General features: G+C 41.5%; 1 protein-coding gene and 1 long non-coding RNA gene across 3 annotated transcripts in view; one reads left to right on the top strand and one right to left on the bottom strand.

The window, feature by feature from the left end:
• ITGA11 (integrin subunit alpha 11) overlaps positions 1-17,467 on the top strand; it is a 73,868-nt gene that overhangs the window by 19,085 nt on the left and 37,316 nt on the right. Inside the window, exons 3-10 of one of the 2 annotated variants that reach the window (XM_072148727.1) lie at positions 6,204-6,313; positions 8,054-8,145; positions 8,742-8,856; positions 10,222-10,349; positions 10,426-10,574; positions 12,230-12,374; positions 12,522-12,690; positions 13,383-13,453. In XM_072148727.1, the coding sequence (XP_072004828.1) occupies positions 6,204-6,313; positions 8,054-8,145; positions 8,742-8,856; positions 10,222-10,349; positions 10,426-10,574; positions 12,230-12,374; positions 12,522-12,690; positions 13,383-13,453 (979 nt within the window). Of the gene's footprint in view, positions 1-6,203; positions 6,314-8,000; positions 8,146-8,741; positions 8,857-10,221; positions 10,350-10,425; positions 10,575-12,229; positions 12,375-12,521; positions 12,691-13,382; positions 13,454-17,467 lie in introns of those variants that run through there. The other variant, XM_072148728.1, reaches the window with a different exon arrangement.
• The window catches only part of LOC140127720 (uncharacterized), a 45,605-nt gene continuing 39,474 nt past the window's right edge, over positions 11,337-17,467 (bottom strand). The window contains exon 4 of the long non-coding RNA XR_011855054.1: positions 11,337-13,083. This is a non-coding gene — a long non-coding RNA (uncharacterized lncRNA). The remainder of the gene's footprint in view (positions 13,084-17,467) is intronic.

Raw genomic sequence — 17,467 nt, 5'->3', positions numbered from 1 at the left:
ATTATAGGGACCAGTAGATAGAAGTGCATCTTTGGGTGCAAAAGCCAATTTTATGTATTTTGGAGAGTATATTTCCATCGTTCATAGGGTTACGTTTCCTGCGAAGTTCATTGTTGCCCAATGAGCCAATACACACACTCCCCTCACATCTGGTTTTGTGAGTAGTCCTTGGCTGCTGCTTCCAGTCTCATGGAGACATTCCCAAACGCGCTTTGTCTGCTAAAAAATGAACCAAAACCTATAAAATAAATTACATCTTATCCGCTACCAACCTGCAACTGTGAGCGTGCAGCGGACTCGTGAAGCTGTTATGGACTCAATAGACCTTACAGGGGGGAGATTATACTTTATGAGGCAATGGATAACATTATACTACGTTAACCATACAATAAGTCAGACCCCTCCCTGATTGTAAACTACAAGCAAAAGTTAATTAATTCCAGCATTAAAGAGCATGGTGGGATAATTATCGTTGCTCAAATAATTTTTTTTTTACGCTTGAAAGACAATTTTATGGCTGACTGACAACCCTGGGAACCTTAAAGGAACACTTTGCACAAAATTGATAGAGCTTAAGGGCCTCATACACTCAAGAGCAAGTCATACGAATCCAATGACTTTGGAGGGACAGGCTTGCTATGTTATGGATCTAGAGGACTCTGGACAGCTATTTACTGATAATATTGGGAGCATCAGTCATGCTGTCTTTTGACAGAGCATGAACACCTTTAGTACTAAACGAACAGTACATTAATGAAAATACTGCCTTAGAAATGTATGTGATATCCGCTAAGGCACTACATTAGGTATAACACAGTGGGGCACATTTATTTACCCGGCCGACGGAGTTCACCCGACGATTGTCCGACGATCATGCACTGTGCAGCGATTCACAAAGATTGTGCGCCTGATATCCTGCATGTGTCACTTCCCCGCTCAGGTCCACTGGAGTTTACCATCCTCTTCCCGGTGTATGTAAGTGCATTAGTTGTGACACAATTTAAATATTAAATACCGCGCTCAGTCCAAATCAGTCGGATCGTCTGACGGCACGCCCCCTGATTTCTGTCATATGAGAGCCTGATCCCAGAAATATTAAAAATACAGTACAGCAATAAATGTAATACCAGAAACACAATACTGCATTTAAGAAACTAATACAGAGCGCAGACCAGGAAATAAATAATAATACAGACTCCCAGACCAGATAATGAAGATAAGAGACCAAAAATTAAAATAGAGACTCCCAGAGCAGCACAATAATTACACGGGAAACCCCTAAGCCGACAGTAATAATGCAGGAGACTCCAGAGCGGAAAATACTTGAGACCCCACAGTAAACAAATAATACTGGAGACCCTACTGTAGACAAATAATACTGGAGACCCTGCAGTAGACAAATAATACTGGAGACCCTACAGTAGACAAATAATACTGGAGACCCTACTGTAGACAAATAATACTGGAGACCCTAGAGCAGACAATAGTAATACTGAAGATCCTCGTGGCAGCCAGTAATAATTGAGACCCCCCAAGAGCAAACAAAAATACTAGAGACCCCAGTGCCTGGTGAGGGGGGCTATATATAATATGATGGGGCTCTATATAATTAAACTATGAGGGGGCTATATATAAAATAACCATGACAGGGCTGTCTGGGAATTATAAATTAGGGAATATTTTACCAAGTTTCTGAATTTTTAATACCGTCACATGGGTTCACTGCAAAGCAGCCCACTAAGGCACTGTTCCACAAGGGCCTATTGAAACCTGGAGCTGGTCCTGCTGGAGAGCCCAGCATTCACACTAATTATCCTGCGGACCCCAGAGAAGACTAATAATCCTGGAGATCCCAAAGCACATTAATGATCTGGACCAGGGCCAGCGCCAGCATCAAGCATTGCTCGGCAAGTGCATGGGGCCCAAAGCTGCTGGGGGGCGCCCACACAGCAGAATCTCAGTCCTCTAGCAGTGCCTGGTGAGAGGTGAGGGGGCTGCATATAATGAATCCATAGGGGACTGTATATAATAGATCCATGACAGGGCTGTTTGGGAATGATACTAATATTTTAGTTAGTTTATGAATTTTTTATGCTGCCACATGAGTTCATTGCAAAGGGCCTACTAATACTACTGGAAACCACAGATTAGTAATACTGGAGACCCCAAACCAATTTCTTTATAGCCCTGGCCAAACAACTTATACTGGAGGTACCAGACCCATCTGGCTACAGAGCAGACTGCTTATATTGAAGATGGATGTATGCATCTGCATTACGACCCACTGCGGAGCAGCACCCAGGCCATTAGAGGACCAGGGAGAGATGAGTAACGAACATCTGAAAAGTACTCGTGTACAATCCGTTACATGGACTTCTGCAATAATGAGCACTGCCATCCATGATGAAAGTGCTTACTGGTCTCTGCCGGGCAGCAGGGTGTGGACTGCAAAATGAGGCTTTGCAACCACGGTTTGTGCACCCCTGCTTCAAGGGATTACCTACGGATATGTAATATATACTCATAAGTGTTTTAGCTATATTGAAAAAACTTAGTTATAAAAATGTTAAATTTCATGTGTTCATGTACTGTGAGATAGTTTGTGTCACCGTTCACATATTATAAAACCTGTGTCATCTGGTTTTCTTCCATTAATTAGCCGGACTTCATCTGGTATTTATGTGATTATGAGCCAGGCTTCATATGGTATTCATGTGTTCACAAACCATGGAGACTGCAAATAGGGTTTATAACCCAGACAACCCTACAACAAATACAGATTTCCTTTGTCAAAAACTGGTAGACTCTCTAGTTACTAAATCTAAAATCCATTTGGTCCTGGACGGAGGTGTACAGAGATGGGCCAATGCATCTGTTTACTGTCTCTTTCCGTAAAACTAAAAGTAATACGGAAAAATGTAAGATATCACATATATCTACTTGCAATTCAATAGTCCATCGTGTATGTACTTGTGAATGACACTATAGGGAACATTTACTTATGGGGTCACCGTTGTTCACTGAAAGTGCATTGTCCGTCTATAATGCTGTGTGCTCCAGAAATCATGAATGTGTCGCTCCCCCGCACAGGTCCAACAGAGTTCACCATCTTTTTTGTGGTGCATTTTAAACATAGGGCGTGCAACACAATTTGAAAGTTAAATTCCGCTCTCAGTCCGAATCATTAGGAACGTCCAACGGCACGCCCCCTTAACTGTGTCGCATGGTAGCCAGCGCAGCTGCGCCAAAAAACCATCACGTGCAACACAATCCCAGCACACACACTACTTAAATACCTGTGTGAGCCATGAAGAACGTCAACAGCCCGATTAAAGTGCGCACGTGACCCTTAGTAAATGAGCCCCTATATCTGACTTATATATGACTTGTATATTCCATTTTCCATCAGAATCCATTTTGTAGGCACCATTAGTTATATGGTTGACTAGTTACTATTATGTCTCCCATAGACAAGACAATAACGAAAGGGGAGACTAAACCTCAAAAGCAGTAGAAGCAGCATGGAGGACATTATACAGCAGTTTAGAAGTAAATCTAGGCCTGAGATGTCTCTGTTTGTCTTTATTCACAGCTGCTCCATCCACTCTCTATAAATAGTTGCATCTTTATCCCTTGGTACACGACTGTGCTGTCACCATCGGAGATGTGTTTTATTAGTGTACTGAGAGAGTGCCATATTATAGAGCTTTTTGTACCGGCAACATTTCCGTGTGAAACAGAGAACCACATATAACAGCAGATAAGGCTCTTTTAAGGATGAACAGTACATAGATATGAACAACACGTTTCTGTATATAATTTATTTTTGCATCAATTAATGGATTGTGAGCCCTCACAGGCAGCATCCTCCTCCCACTTGTCTCCTGATCACTGTAGTTTTGTGTTTTGTACTTGCATTTGTTCTTGTCATAATGTAATGTATGTGAAACCCTTATCGTTGTACAGCACCATGGAATTAATGCTGCTCTATAAATAAAAATAAAAAAAATAATAGATAGTAGATTGGTCACCTAGATTATTGAATTCCTCTCTATATATTTGCCTTTAAGTTAAAGGGACTGACTCTTTTTTCTCCATGTCCCTCCTGACCATTTGAACTACACACCAGGACTGCCAATGTATTAAATGACATTAAATCACAGGGCTCCTACAGCCCAACATTCTCACCGCCAATCGTCTGTTTTTCCATCCAAAATTCTGCTGTCAGTGTGTAGGAAGGAGTCCTTCACCTCACACTGGTCATGGAAGTGGAAGGATAAAAAAGCAGTAAAAAGTATTACATAACAAATCAAAGAGATGATCAATGACAAGAAGCAGCAGATAAGGTCACGCCACTCTGATCTTTACTAGACTATGATTTATTTACTGACAGTCTGATCTGGATATATCATACGGTCTGTAATACTAAGAACCACCGCTCTGAGGTTTCAGGTTACCTCATATGGCAGAGAGAGGTAGAGAGGAAAGAAGTTTCCATTGGTGGCAGCCAAGTTAATATAATAAGACTGGCAGCTTACTCTATGGAGATTTATGTGTAAGTCTTACCCCCACACATAAGGGAATAGTATAGAAAGTTTCTTTATACTCTTTAGCTATAGTGATATATATATATAGTAAATAGCTTTTGCACCTGTAGACTATAAGTTTACACTAAAGGGGGGGGGGGGGGTCCACTCCCCCAGCTGCTTCAATGTGAAGAGTCAGTGAGCGAGACCATTGCTAGACTGCAGTATTGAGCTGTGCTAAATGGCATATCATTGGAAATTGACTATATGGTAGCATTGGTCAGCATATGGTCAGCAAGGTCGGCTCCAGGTTTCAGTAGACCCCTGGGCAACAGAGCCTCAGTGGGCCCCTTTGCAGTGAACTCACATGGTGGCATTAAAAATTCAGAAACTAAAGTGCCCTAAAATATTCCCTAGGTTATCATCCCAAACATCCCCTGCATGTTTATTTTATTACAGCCCCCCTCACCCCCTATGGATTCATTAGATGCAGCCCCCCTCACCCCTATGGATTCCTTTTGTACAGCCTTAAGCTGTAGATATGCCACATATACGTCCCCCATAGATGGCAATGGGCTCACAGTGCCGTACAGGAGCGGTACTGTGCAGCACATGTGTGGCGCTGTACCGTTCCGTAGCCGGAACCTATCTTTCCCCATAATAAGGGGCGGTGCGCCATACGGAGCTATGGAGAGGGGCGGGTGAGCCTTCTCTCCCGGGTGCCAACGTGTGCCCGCCATGCTACGATCCGACGGGCACACGTCGTGTGAACGTAGCCTTATGTGGGCCCCCAACAGCTGTGGGCCCCCTTGGGTATGCCCAGTGCTGGCGCTGGCCCTAGTTGTCAGTCCCACTAGGTCACCAATGCTTTTTTGATTCCTATCCTACCTTCTAGTAGCTGATGAAAGTCGAGTAGGAACACCGAGAACTTGGTTACTCCTTAGATGTCCTCATCATTATCCAATTAGGACTTGTCCAGGGGTGATAGACATCGCTCAGTTGGTCCCCCAGAAAACAATGGGTTTAGCCGACTAGCATCTAATATGTATGAACCATACACACATGACAATGGTCCTTTTCCATCCTTCATGCTTTAAATGTGAAATAACGTTCTCCAAACAACACTTAAAGTTACTGATGTCAACATTAGTCATACATTGTAAATCATTGCATCTAGAAATCTGATACACGTTGGGTCTAAGCGGAGATTTCTAACCTCAAACTTCTGTATTACCCACAAGCTGCTTCTGCCTGTCACTTGCGGTTTTGATCCAACCTCCCGGATCTTACAAATCTCTTGGTAAAATGTCTTTAGGTTTTCTTTATCTGATGTCCTTCTCTGCCTTTACAGTCTGAGAATGAACATATATTTTCCATAACGTCGTTTTCTCTTGTCTGTTCTTCCAGCACATCAGCTACTTACAGATATATTTGGCACATGAAAAACAAAATCTATTAAGGGAATATGGGAGAAGCAGCTTCAATGTCAAGTACAAAAAAATAAAAATAAGTGGTTGCGGTATCATGAATTTAGCTCTAAAAATACAAAAAATGTTGGGTTTTGTTCATTATATGGAAACTGGTGTTAAACAGTGAACGTACTTTTTAAAGTGACACCCCATGTTATTTCTTATATTATTGGGGTTACATTTTTACTTTTCCCATTGTATCGTGTAGGTTGGTGGTTGGCGCTCCCTTTGACCAGAATGGGGCTCAGAGAACAGGAGACATCTACAAATGTTCCGTCACCAATGAGACCTCCTCTGACTGCAGCAAGCTTGGAATCGGTAGGTGACATATCACCATGGACCTCTTTAGCCCCAGGTTCACAAGTTGCAGACATATAATAGGCAGTTACATAAATTTTAATCTAATTTATTTTCTTACGAGAAAATTAAAAAAAACACCTGTAATCTCCATAGTGTGATTGCATCTATAGAACCCATATCTCAACAATGAAACAAATAGCCTACATACACTATATTCAGCCATTGAATAATGCAATGTCTATAGCCAAAAGTGATGACATGACCATGCTTATATAATATCCTACACATACAGAAAACCGGGTTAATGCCTTGATTTGTAAGACATCATGCATCCATGTGCCTCTATATTTCTTGACTTTCCACCCTTCCTTCCACCTATACATGGATATAGGACAATGCAAAGTCGGGGAGTGATATAAAAATACGCTATGTTGGGTGTTCTCAGCACTATTTTATACCTTGTAATGAAGTTATAAAAACCAATAATGTAGCCAGGTAATGTGAAATAAAGGTTATAAAGTAGTGGCACTATTCAGAATGCTGACAAAGGCATTTTCAAAATCAGCATACCAAAATAGCATAGCTATTGGAACCTGTCACCAGGAAAAAAGACATTCCTCATAACATGTCTGTTTAATTATTTCTTGGAACTAGTGGTATTTAGAATCAATGATATTTGGTCTTAAGTAAAAAAAAATAAATAGTTATATGCAGATAAATATGTCTCCTTGGTTGCAGACTGCAAACAAATTCTATGTGGTCAGATTCTATAGGCCTGTGGTTCTCAACCTTTGTAATGCTGTGACCCTGCAACTCATGCAATTTAAGGTAAAAACACAATAAAATCGTGGCTTCAATGGCTTTAGGCGACCCCGTGTTTTGGTCGTTCGACCCCTGCTGGGGTCACGATCCTCAGGTTGAGAACCGCTGCTATAGGCATTCTCTCCTTTCTGACTACCACCTACATCTTATTGAGACACTTCAAAGATGTTAAAAAATCATGCTAATTTCCATTAAAAGGCGCACTCCAAGGTGGGCTTCTGTGTCCTATGGTTAGGGAACTTGTTTGTAGTCTGTTACTACAAGAGACATATAGGGGCAAATTTACCTACCTGGTCCTGTCACAATCCCCGATTCGGACGGTCTGACAAGGATGAAGTCTGGCGCGAGTTCCTGCATCCATCGCTTCCCCGCAAAGCTCCACCGGAGTGCACCTTCTTCTTCCCGGTGCTTGTAAGTGCATGTCTTGCGACACAATTCTGAATGTTAAATTGTGCGCGTTGTCCGAATCCTTCGGGTTGTCCAACGTCCACGCCCCCCGATTTCTGTCACGTGCCAGCTGGCGCCGATGCGCCAAAATCCCAGGGCAATTCGGCGCAAAACAGAAAGGGTCTGTGGACCCTAAGTAATTTAGCCCCATAGGTTTGAAAAGGAGCTAAAGACACAAAATAGACATTTTAATGTAATGTATATAGAAAGCTATATCAAAGATCTGATGGTGAATCTGGCTTCTCCACGTTCTCTTTATTGACACCTCACACTAATTTGATTATTTAGAGCACCACAATACAGTGAATGTACTCTCATCCACATGATCCATTGTCACATTGAATGCTGTCTTTTTTGGAAACAAAGGATAAAATTGTGGTCTTTGTGGTAGTTTGGTTGTCTCTAAGGTCTCTGTGGTAACTCAGAGGTTTCTCAGGTCTCTGTGGAGGTCTCAGAAGTCTGTGTCTGTGGTAACTGGAGGTCTCTCAGGCAGGGTGACGCTGTCCAACGTCTCGGAGCGAAAGGATAACATGCGCTTGGGAATGAGCCTAGTCACAAATCCCAAGGATAATAGCTTTGTGGTAATGTCAAGTTCAGTTATATATTGTCTGCTCTGTACTAATGCTTTTAGTTCCAGACTTACATAATTCGTTGATGCATGCCATGTCTGTGGCTCACTTCCATGCTTTCCCCTCCAAACATCCTTGCATGTGATGACTTTGCCAGAGCTGGTTTCCATTTTTTCTTTCTGCATCTCCTATAGCAGTGGTGGCGAACCTATGGCACGGGTGCCAGAGGTGGCACTCAGAGCCCTTTCTGTGGGCACTCAGGCCATTACCCCAGGACAGAGTTCACCAAACAGGACCAAACCCATCAAATCTTCCTGCTGTCCCATGCAACTTGGAGAGAAGCTATAATGAAAGTCTGAATTTGCCCACCTTCTTTCAACTATATTGGTGGCCTCAGGCGGCCGATACAATTGAAAGAAGTGGAAGAACAGGTAGCAGTAAGTTACTGCTTAAAATGCCATGTTGGCACTTAACAGTGCCATAAGTGGATTTTGGTTGTAGTTCGGGCACTCTGTCTCTAAAAGGTTCGCCATCACTGTCCTATAGCCTTGCATTATATTGTGCTATATATTTTAAATACAATATTGCTGGTATGTTTTATGTTGCAGGCTTGCAGCCCACTATGGTCCCATGAATGTGGAAGTTCTTATTACACTACCGGGATGTGCTCAAGAGTCAATGCCAATTTCCGCTTCTCCAGGATTGTTGCTCCTGCTCTTCAAAGTAAGCTGAAACTCTATCCAACTAATATCTAAATACTGGAGGTCCCCAACTTAAGAACACCCGACTTACAGACGACCCCTAGTTACAAACGGACCTCTGGATGTTGATAATTTACTGTACTTTAGTCACAGGCTACAATAATCAGCTATAACTGTTATCACAGGTGTCTGCAATGAAGCTTTATTGTTAATCCTGGTTCTTATGACAATCCAATATTTTAAAAATTTAATTTTCACTGACCAAAACATTTTTGACTGGGGTTACAATTATAAAATATACAGTTCCGACTTAGATACAAATTCCAAACCTACAGAACCTATCTTGTACTTAACCCGGGGACTACCTGTAATTACCTTCCAGCATCTAATCCATTCCATAATTACAGCATCATTCCATCATCGCTCCATCACAGCCATATAACATTATCATTCCTTTATTACATGATCTCTCCGGTATTACATTCATATATTACAATGTCATTGAAAGGCGGGGTTCACATCATGTTTTTGGTATCTGCTGCGTAATCCATTATTAGATCATAAATAGATATTAAAATCATCACTCTATTATTACACCATTTAAACAAATATACCGTCAAATCAAACATGATAGACACTTACTGATAGATCCAGGCACCATGACTGCGGTAATCTTCTTATATGTGTTACCCATGGCCTCTTTCCTCCTAAAATCACCTTTTAAAATTACGCTAATAAGCCAGAAGGGCTCACGGTGGTGTTACCACATATCTGTTATTACAGTAACAATCTATTATTACGTAAACAAGCTATCATAACATCATCACTTAATTTTTTAATCGTCAATTCATAATCAATTATTATTATATAATTGCACCCTTACTATATCAGTACTATATCCCTTATTACATCATTTCTATAAATCATCATCAATCTATTATTTCATCACCGCTCCATTTATACATCATCAGTTCATTATTATATCATGATGTCATTATTATTTAATTACTCTATTAATACTTCATATAGTAAACACAATACACACCATTACTACTATATCAATCCATTATTAAATGGTCACCAAATGATTACATCAATATCTAATATAAATATTATCTCACTAAAGACAGTAAGTTTGTTTCAAAGCAGTTCAAATGGAATTTATCTGAAAATCATGGAATGGAATCAGCTTGATATTTGCTACTTTCACTGAATTTGCGCAGTGAGGACCTTGGTAGCCCAATTCTAGAAATCCTTGGGCCCCCAGCAGTCCATTGGATACATGAGAAATATTCTATGTGGGACTATTTCTTTATACTCCAGCTTATGAAAAACTACAATTATATCATGGAGCTAAGCAAATTACAAGCTTGTTCTCTTTCTTCAGGATGTCCAACGTTCATGGACATTGTCATTGTTCTGGATGGATCCAACAGCATCTACCCTTGGGAAGAAGTTCAAGGCTTTCTCATCAGCATCCTACAGAAATTTTACATCGCTCCTGGGCAGATACAGGTATGAATGGTAACAGGGACCTGCACCGGTGCAGCAGACCTACATTTGGACTAATATTCGCTCATGTTTGTTATAGGTGGGAGTGCTGCAGTATGGGGAAAAGGTGGTTCATGAATTTTACTTAAAAGACTATCGCTCAGTGACTGAGGTGGTGGAGGCTGCAAAAAGTATTGAGCAGAGAGGAGGAGAAGAGACCAGAACTGCACTGGGAATTGAGAAAGCTGTGTAAGGATATGTTGAAATATACTTCACCTCTCAACAAACTTTGCATAAAATTTTTACTTCAGTATGTATACATGAGAACTGACATTGTTTAAGGGCATTAAGGGGGTATTTCAATCTGGGAATTAATTTAATTCATCTGCCATATGTAAACATTTCTTTAATTGCATGTTATTAAAATGTACCTGTGTGAAGATAATTTCTCATAAATGTAGTCATAGAAATGAGATTGTTGTCCTTGGATACGACCACCCCAGCACCATGGCAGCAATGGCCATACATGCGCTATTGAGTCCTGCCTAACCAACTCAATTCAGCGTTCATTACCACAGATGGCTGTGGGACATGAAGCATCTCCTGAACATTTCATATGCAAAAACTATCTGTTTCTTTGTGCGTTCTCTCCAGCAGCTGTGGTCGTATCCAAGGACGACAATCTTGTTTCTAAGGGACCATATGACTACACTTATGGGAAATTATCTTCACACAGGTACATTATTTTAATAACATCCAATTGAAGGAATGTATGTATATGGGAGATGAATTCAATTAAAGGCCAATGTCCAGGTGAGAATACCTCTTTAAGTGACATGTTAAATTTGTTTTATCTGCAATGTGCTTTGTGCAAAATTCTGTCCAAAAAGCAGATTAGGAAGGAAAGAGTGGAGGAAGGAAGGAAAGTAAGTGGAGAATGAATGAATGCATGAATATATATATGTATGTGTGTGTATGTATATATATATATATATATATATATATATATATATATATATATAAAAATATGTATATTACAATGTGTTTACCTGTATTATGGTTCTCAGAATCGTCTCCAGGACTCCTTTACCCCACCCCCATATTCCAGAACTCTCTACCGAAACACTTAAGACTGTCCCTACCTTCCAAACCTTCTTACGTGACCTGAAAACCCACCAGTTTAGGATCACCTACAACATACAAAAACCCCACTGCTATTCTTCTTCACCCCATTTCTACATCTACCCTCCCATGTAGATTGTGAGTCCTCAGGATCCTCCTTCCACTTGTTGCAGATCAATGTAGTTTTTGCAAAATTGTACATGCCCTCATTTTAATGTAATGTATGTGAACCCCTTATTGAACATACATCACAATGGAATAAATCTGCTCCATAAACAAATAAATAAATAAATAATAATAATGTATATACATTTTTTTGAAAAGTTAGTGGGAAAATATGCAAAGTTTTTGAGGATGGGAGAAGTAAAACAACACCTCTACCTTGTAAGGTTCTCCCTTACCATCAAGCATGACTTTCAGGAAGCCTTATGACATGCTGCGGGATAAAAACCAGACAAGTATATATATTGCAGAAGGAACAGACTCCCAACTGTAGCACTGTTTCCACCTGGTTGGGTCTCCTCAGTACAGCGTAGGGAACTGGTTTGGCTGGGTGAGAGGCTTGTGACTAGGTTCAGGAAATAAGAGTTCTCCTAATGGAGACTGCCAATCCTTATCCCATCCTGGAAAACTTTGCATATTTTCCTAGAATCCTCCTAGTGGAGCATCCATGGCTATAAGACTCCACACGCCTACACGGCGGCCTTAATTGATGAAAAGTTAGTCAGCATTTTACTCTAAATTTGTCTTCTGAACATACATCATACGTATATCTTTCATAGCACTGAAGCATTCCAGCATGGTGGACGAAAGGGAGCCAAGAAAGTGATGATCGTTATAACAGATGGAGAGTCTCATGACAGCCCAGATCTGAAGAGAGTGATAGAGAGGAGTGAAAGAGACAACATCACGCGATATGCAGTGGCAGTAAGTGCTTGTTTCTGCACATATAAAATTCTCGATGAATGTATTTCAGGGGGCGTATGAAACAGTATGACACCTACAACTGGAATGAGACTAATCTACAATACCAATAAATTGGATGACATATGATATACTATTATTTATCCTCAGGTCTTGGGATATTATAATAGGAGAAAGATTAATCCTGAAGCTTTTCTCAATGAGATCAAGTACATTGCCAGTGATCCCGATGACAAACACTTCTTCAATGTGACAGATGAAGCTGCCTTGAAGGACATTGTGGATGCTCTTGGAGAAAGAATATTCAATCTAGAAGGAGGTATATAACTGTGGTCTTTCTGCACAACATAGCTGCATTACACACTATACGACTAGTTGTATCTATCCATGATGTATCTCTAGGAAACCAATCGTAACAGTCCATAGAGTTGAGGGTGATACATGCATGGCACCTACCACATTGTATACAGGGTTGTGAGAAATATACTGAACTAAAATGGGACATTTGTGTAAAATAATTGGCCATCTCTATGTGTAGGGCAGTTAGAACAAATTATTTGTGGGTCAATAGTAGAGTTTGATGTAGACCTTCAGAGCTTTGTGCTCCGTGGAGCTTGACCATGTAGATTAGTATCTTGGAGATGAAGTGAGAAGACGGATTGTTCTGCCTGTGGTGAGGTTGGAATGTAGGAAGCGGATGATGGAGAATGCCCTGCCAAGATAAAGAGAAACGATTATGTGATAGCTGAGCGCATTGTGGTGCTGAAGTCATGTAAGGACCATTGGGTTAAAGATTTCGAAAATTCGCTTTAATGTTTTTTAAGTCTGACTGCCTGTATTGTTCTACTTTGTCTTTTATATGTTTTTCTAATCATATCAGTTTCAATGTCTTTAACTAATTTGCTTTGAGTTATATTTATAACCTGTATCCTCAGTAGGTTCTGCCAGTTGTCAATTTACACGAATTTACTGAAAGTTCAAGGTTAGTCAAGTTATGCTTTTATATTGCAGGAACCAATAAGAACGAGACTTCTTTTGGACTTGAAATGTCTCAAGCTGGATTCTCATCACATGTAGTGGAGGTGAGTATATAGAAGCAGTGGCGTGACTAGAAGCTGATGGGCCCCAGTGCAAAGTCTGTGCCAGGCCCCCGACTATAATGTATGGTTTATAGTAATAGTCTTCTCATATGGGAAAGTGACACCATAAGGGCCCCCTAAACCTCTTGGGCCCAGGTGCGATCGCAAACTCTGCACCCCCTAAAGTTACGCCCCTGTATAGAAAGTTTATGGAAATTATATGCAAAGTTACTGTAGACTAGACAGTCTACCATACCAGATTCAAGTACAGGCAGTCCCCGGGTTACATACAAGATAGGGTCTGGAGGTTTGTTCTTAAGTTGAATTTGTATGTAAGTCGAAACTGTATATTTTATAATGGAAGTTCTAGACAATTTTTTTTCTTTTGCCCCAGTGACAATTGGAGTTTCAAAATTTTTGGTGTAATTGGACCGAGAATTATCAATAAAGCTTCATTACAGACATCTTACAGCTGATCATTGCAGTCTGGGACTATAGTACAGCATCCAGAGAGCTTCACCAGAGGTCACAGTGGGCAGGGGGGTCCGTCTGTAACTATGGGTTGTCTGTAAGTCGGGTGTCCTTAAGTAGGGGACCGCCTGTATCTGATGCTGGATGATAAACCTGGTGTAGTATAAGACGGTCTAGTTGTACTTTGCACCATCTATTAGTTGGCTTAGTTTACAGCAGAAAATTACATTTACATCGTTTGCATAATTTTTGGTGCATGGTCCTTTTCCAGCACAGCCACAACCCCTTTATTTTTCTAGTCGTAAAAGTGTCTAAAAGGCCGTAAAATGTCTTAGACCAGGGGTCAGGAACCTTTTTGGCCGAGAGGGCCATGAACGCCTCATATTTTAAAATGTTATTCCGGAAGAGCCGTACCATGTGCACATGCCCCCCAGTAGATAGGTAGTCCCAGTGTCACAGGTGCCCCTGCAATCTAGGTCTTGGATCCCAGGCACACCTGTGCCCCACTCTGTGGCGGTGCCCCTTTCCGAGCTCACTCAACTCACCACTTGCTGTCTCCCGTCCCGGTGACCAGCGTGTGTGCAGATAGGTAGCCATAGCACATGTCCACAGTATATAGGGAGCAACAGCACATGCCTCAAGTAGACAGGTAGCCACAGCACATGCCCCCAGTATATAGGTATCCGCAGCACATACTCCCGTTAGATAGGTAGCCACAGCACATGCTCCGAGTAGAAAGGTAGCCACAGCACATACTCCCAGTAGAAAGGTAGCCCTAGCACATACTCCAGGTTGATAGGTAGCCACAGCACATTCCCCCAGTAGATAGGTAGCCACAGCCCATGCCCTCCAGTATATATGTAGCCACAGCACATACCCCCCAGTATATAGGTATCCGCAGCACATACTCCCGTTAGATAGGTAGCCACAGCACATACTCCCAGTAGAAAGGTAGCCACAGCACATACTCCCAGTAGGTAAGTAACCCCAGCATATACTCCAGGTTGATAGGTAGCCACGGCACATTCCCCTAGTAGATAGGTAGCCACAGCACATGCCCCCTAGTAGATAGGTAGTCACAGCAAAAAAAAAAGAATATTCACTTACTAGCGCTCCCTTCTCTTTGACCCAGGCTTAGAAGATGGCGCCTGGGTCGTACAAAGGAAGCAGGCAGCGGTGAAATCACTGCCTGTGTCCAGTGATCAGTCTAAGAGACACACAGCAGCCATCACTATTTATTAAAGATCTGTCTGTGAGCCAGATGCAGCCAGCAGAAGAGCCATATCTGGCTCCCGAGCCATAGGTTCCCTACCTCTGTCTTAGACCTTTGACAAATGTGGCACAAGGTATATAATACACTTTTAAGCGTAAATTGCTAAATGAGTTTAATTAAAAAAAAAATAATAATAAAAAATAAACGATTTAATAAATCTGCCCTGATGTGTTTGGGATAAAGCATTGACAACATATGTATATATTGTCAAATATGTTTGGAGGCAAGAATTCAGATATCATGGCATAGCAATCCCAGATTGGTATTTTATTATTAAAAGTGACATCATTCTCTGATATTCATGTTGTTCTGATCTCTGCTTGCTATCATCCATTAAGCCATATTCACACAGTAAAACAGTTAGCATAGCAAGCGCTTCCAAAGACTTAACGACCACCTATTATTTCATATTAACACAATGGCAATCATTTACTTAAAACAGTGCAAACTGCCCTTACAGAATACACCAACAATATTTGGATGCACCTTTAAAATAGGGCATGCAATGTAATCACTAGTTCATACTAGTAACCATGTATTGCAGTGTATTAGAAGTGTCAACCTATGTACTTGAATAGGCTGACAAGCAGACTGCTCGGTCCAGCAGAGAGGATGGGGTGCTGAGAGGAGGAGGGAGGGAGCTCCTTACCTCAACGGGTACGTAGATCCCGTGGTTACAGCATTAACCATGGGATCCGGAGTGTTAGAGCTGGGGCACAGCTGGGTCACTGCTCATTCCCGGTGCAGAACTTGGGCTAGCCCAAGGGCCCTAAATGACCGATGTAGGAACCTGTATGGGTGGCCACGGGCCATGGGTTCATCAGGAGGTAAGTAACATTGACTGCTGACTTTGACTACTAAAAGCTCATTTTTTTTAAATATATTCCTATACATGCTAGATATGTGGGCCTTACAAATTGACCCTGTAATAACCTGAATGTCAGGTCCAAGCCTAAAAGCCACAAATCCTTTAGCGGATTCAGCTTTCTACCATCCATTTCATAAAGTGGATGGATTATATGTTCCTCTTCCCTAAATCTTTGTGGTTTGGAAAATGAGCTATAGTATAAATTATATGTACAGGACTAAACTACTATAAAAGGAAGTGAAATTATTTTAAAGGAAATCTACCACGAGGATTAAGGATTGTAAACCAAGCACACTGACATACTGCTGTGCGCCCCCTAGAATCTGGTGTTTGACAGATATTAGACAGAAGGAGGAAACAATTGGGCACATTTACTTACCCGGTCCATTCGCGTTCCAGCGGCGGCTTCTCTGACGAGCGTTCGGGTCTTCCGGCGATTCATGAAGGTCCTGCGCCCGATGTCCACCAGAAGGTCCTGCGCCCAATGTCCGCCGAGGTGCCCCTGAGTTCATCGTCTTCATCATGGTGCATGTGAGTATGGCCCATGCGACCAATTTTTTTTTTTAAATGCGGCGGTTTTTCCGAATTCGTCGGGTTACCGTTCGGCCACGCCCCCGATTTCCGTCACGTGCATGCCAGCGCCGATGCGCCACAAAATCAGAGCAAATCGGAAATATTCGGGTAACACATCGGGAAAACGCGAATCGGGCCCTTAGTAAATGACCCCCATTGCCTCTTAGCTACATTGTAAAGCAGCCCCGTTAACATTAAGAATAACTTTATCAGAAAGCCTTGTCATATGATGTAGAATTAAAGACAATTCTAATAGGAACAGATTCTCATTTGTAGACAGCACTGCATTTACATTTGCCTGGAAGGTGGACTTAAATAGCAGAGTCTCCCTAAAGAGTCTTCTTACTTTCTGATCGCTGAACTGCTGAGATGCAAAGACATTGGGGCTCATTTACTAAGGGTTGCGCTACTCACTTTTGTCAGACTGCGCCTTTTTCGGGGATTGCACGGCTCGGACAAGTATTTAACAGGTGTCTGCGCTGGGATGTCGGTGAACTCCATAGGACGGCTAAGTAAATGTGCCCCAGGGAAAGAGCACTGTCTATTTATGAACCTGTTTCTTTTGGAATATATATACTGGTATGGCTTTAATTCTGCATCATGTCATTAGGCATCCTGAAAGTCATGTTTGATGTTAAGGGAGCTGCCTTACAAGGTAGTTAAGAGACAAAGTTTTCCTTGTCCCATCTTGAAAAACATATTTGCAGATTTCCATGAACTCAGGCTCTAAGTGAAGAAAAAGCACTAGGGGTAAGGAAGAACACAATTTAGAGAAGGCCAGAAATTAATGAAATGTGGGACCCCATAAACATTTTTTCTGGTGGGCCCATCA

The sequence above is a fragment of the Engystomops pustulosus genome, chromosome 4, assembly GCF_040894005.1.
Source record: "Engystomops pustulosus chromosome 4, aEngPut4.maternal, whole genome shotgun sequence".
Lineage (NCBI taxonomy): Eukaryota > Metazoa > Chordata > Amphibia > Anura > Leptodactylidae > Engystomops > Engystomops pustulosus.
Note: the sequence above shows the minus strand (reverse complement) of the source record. Positions and strands in the feature narration are given on the sequence as shown.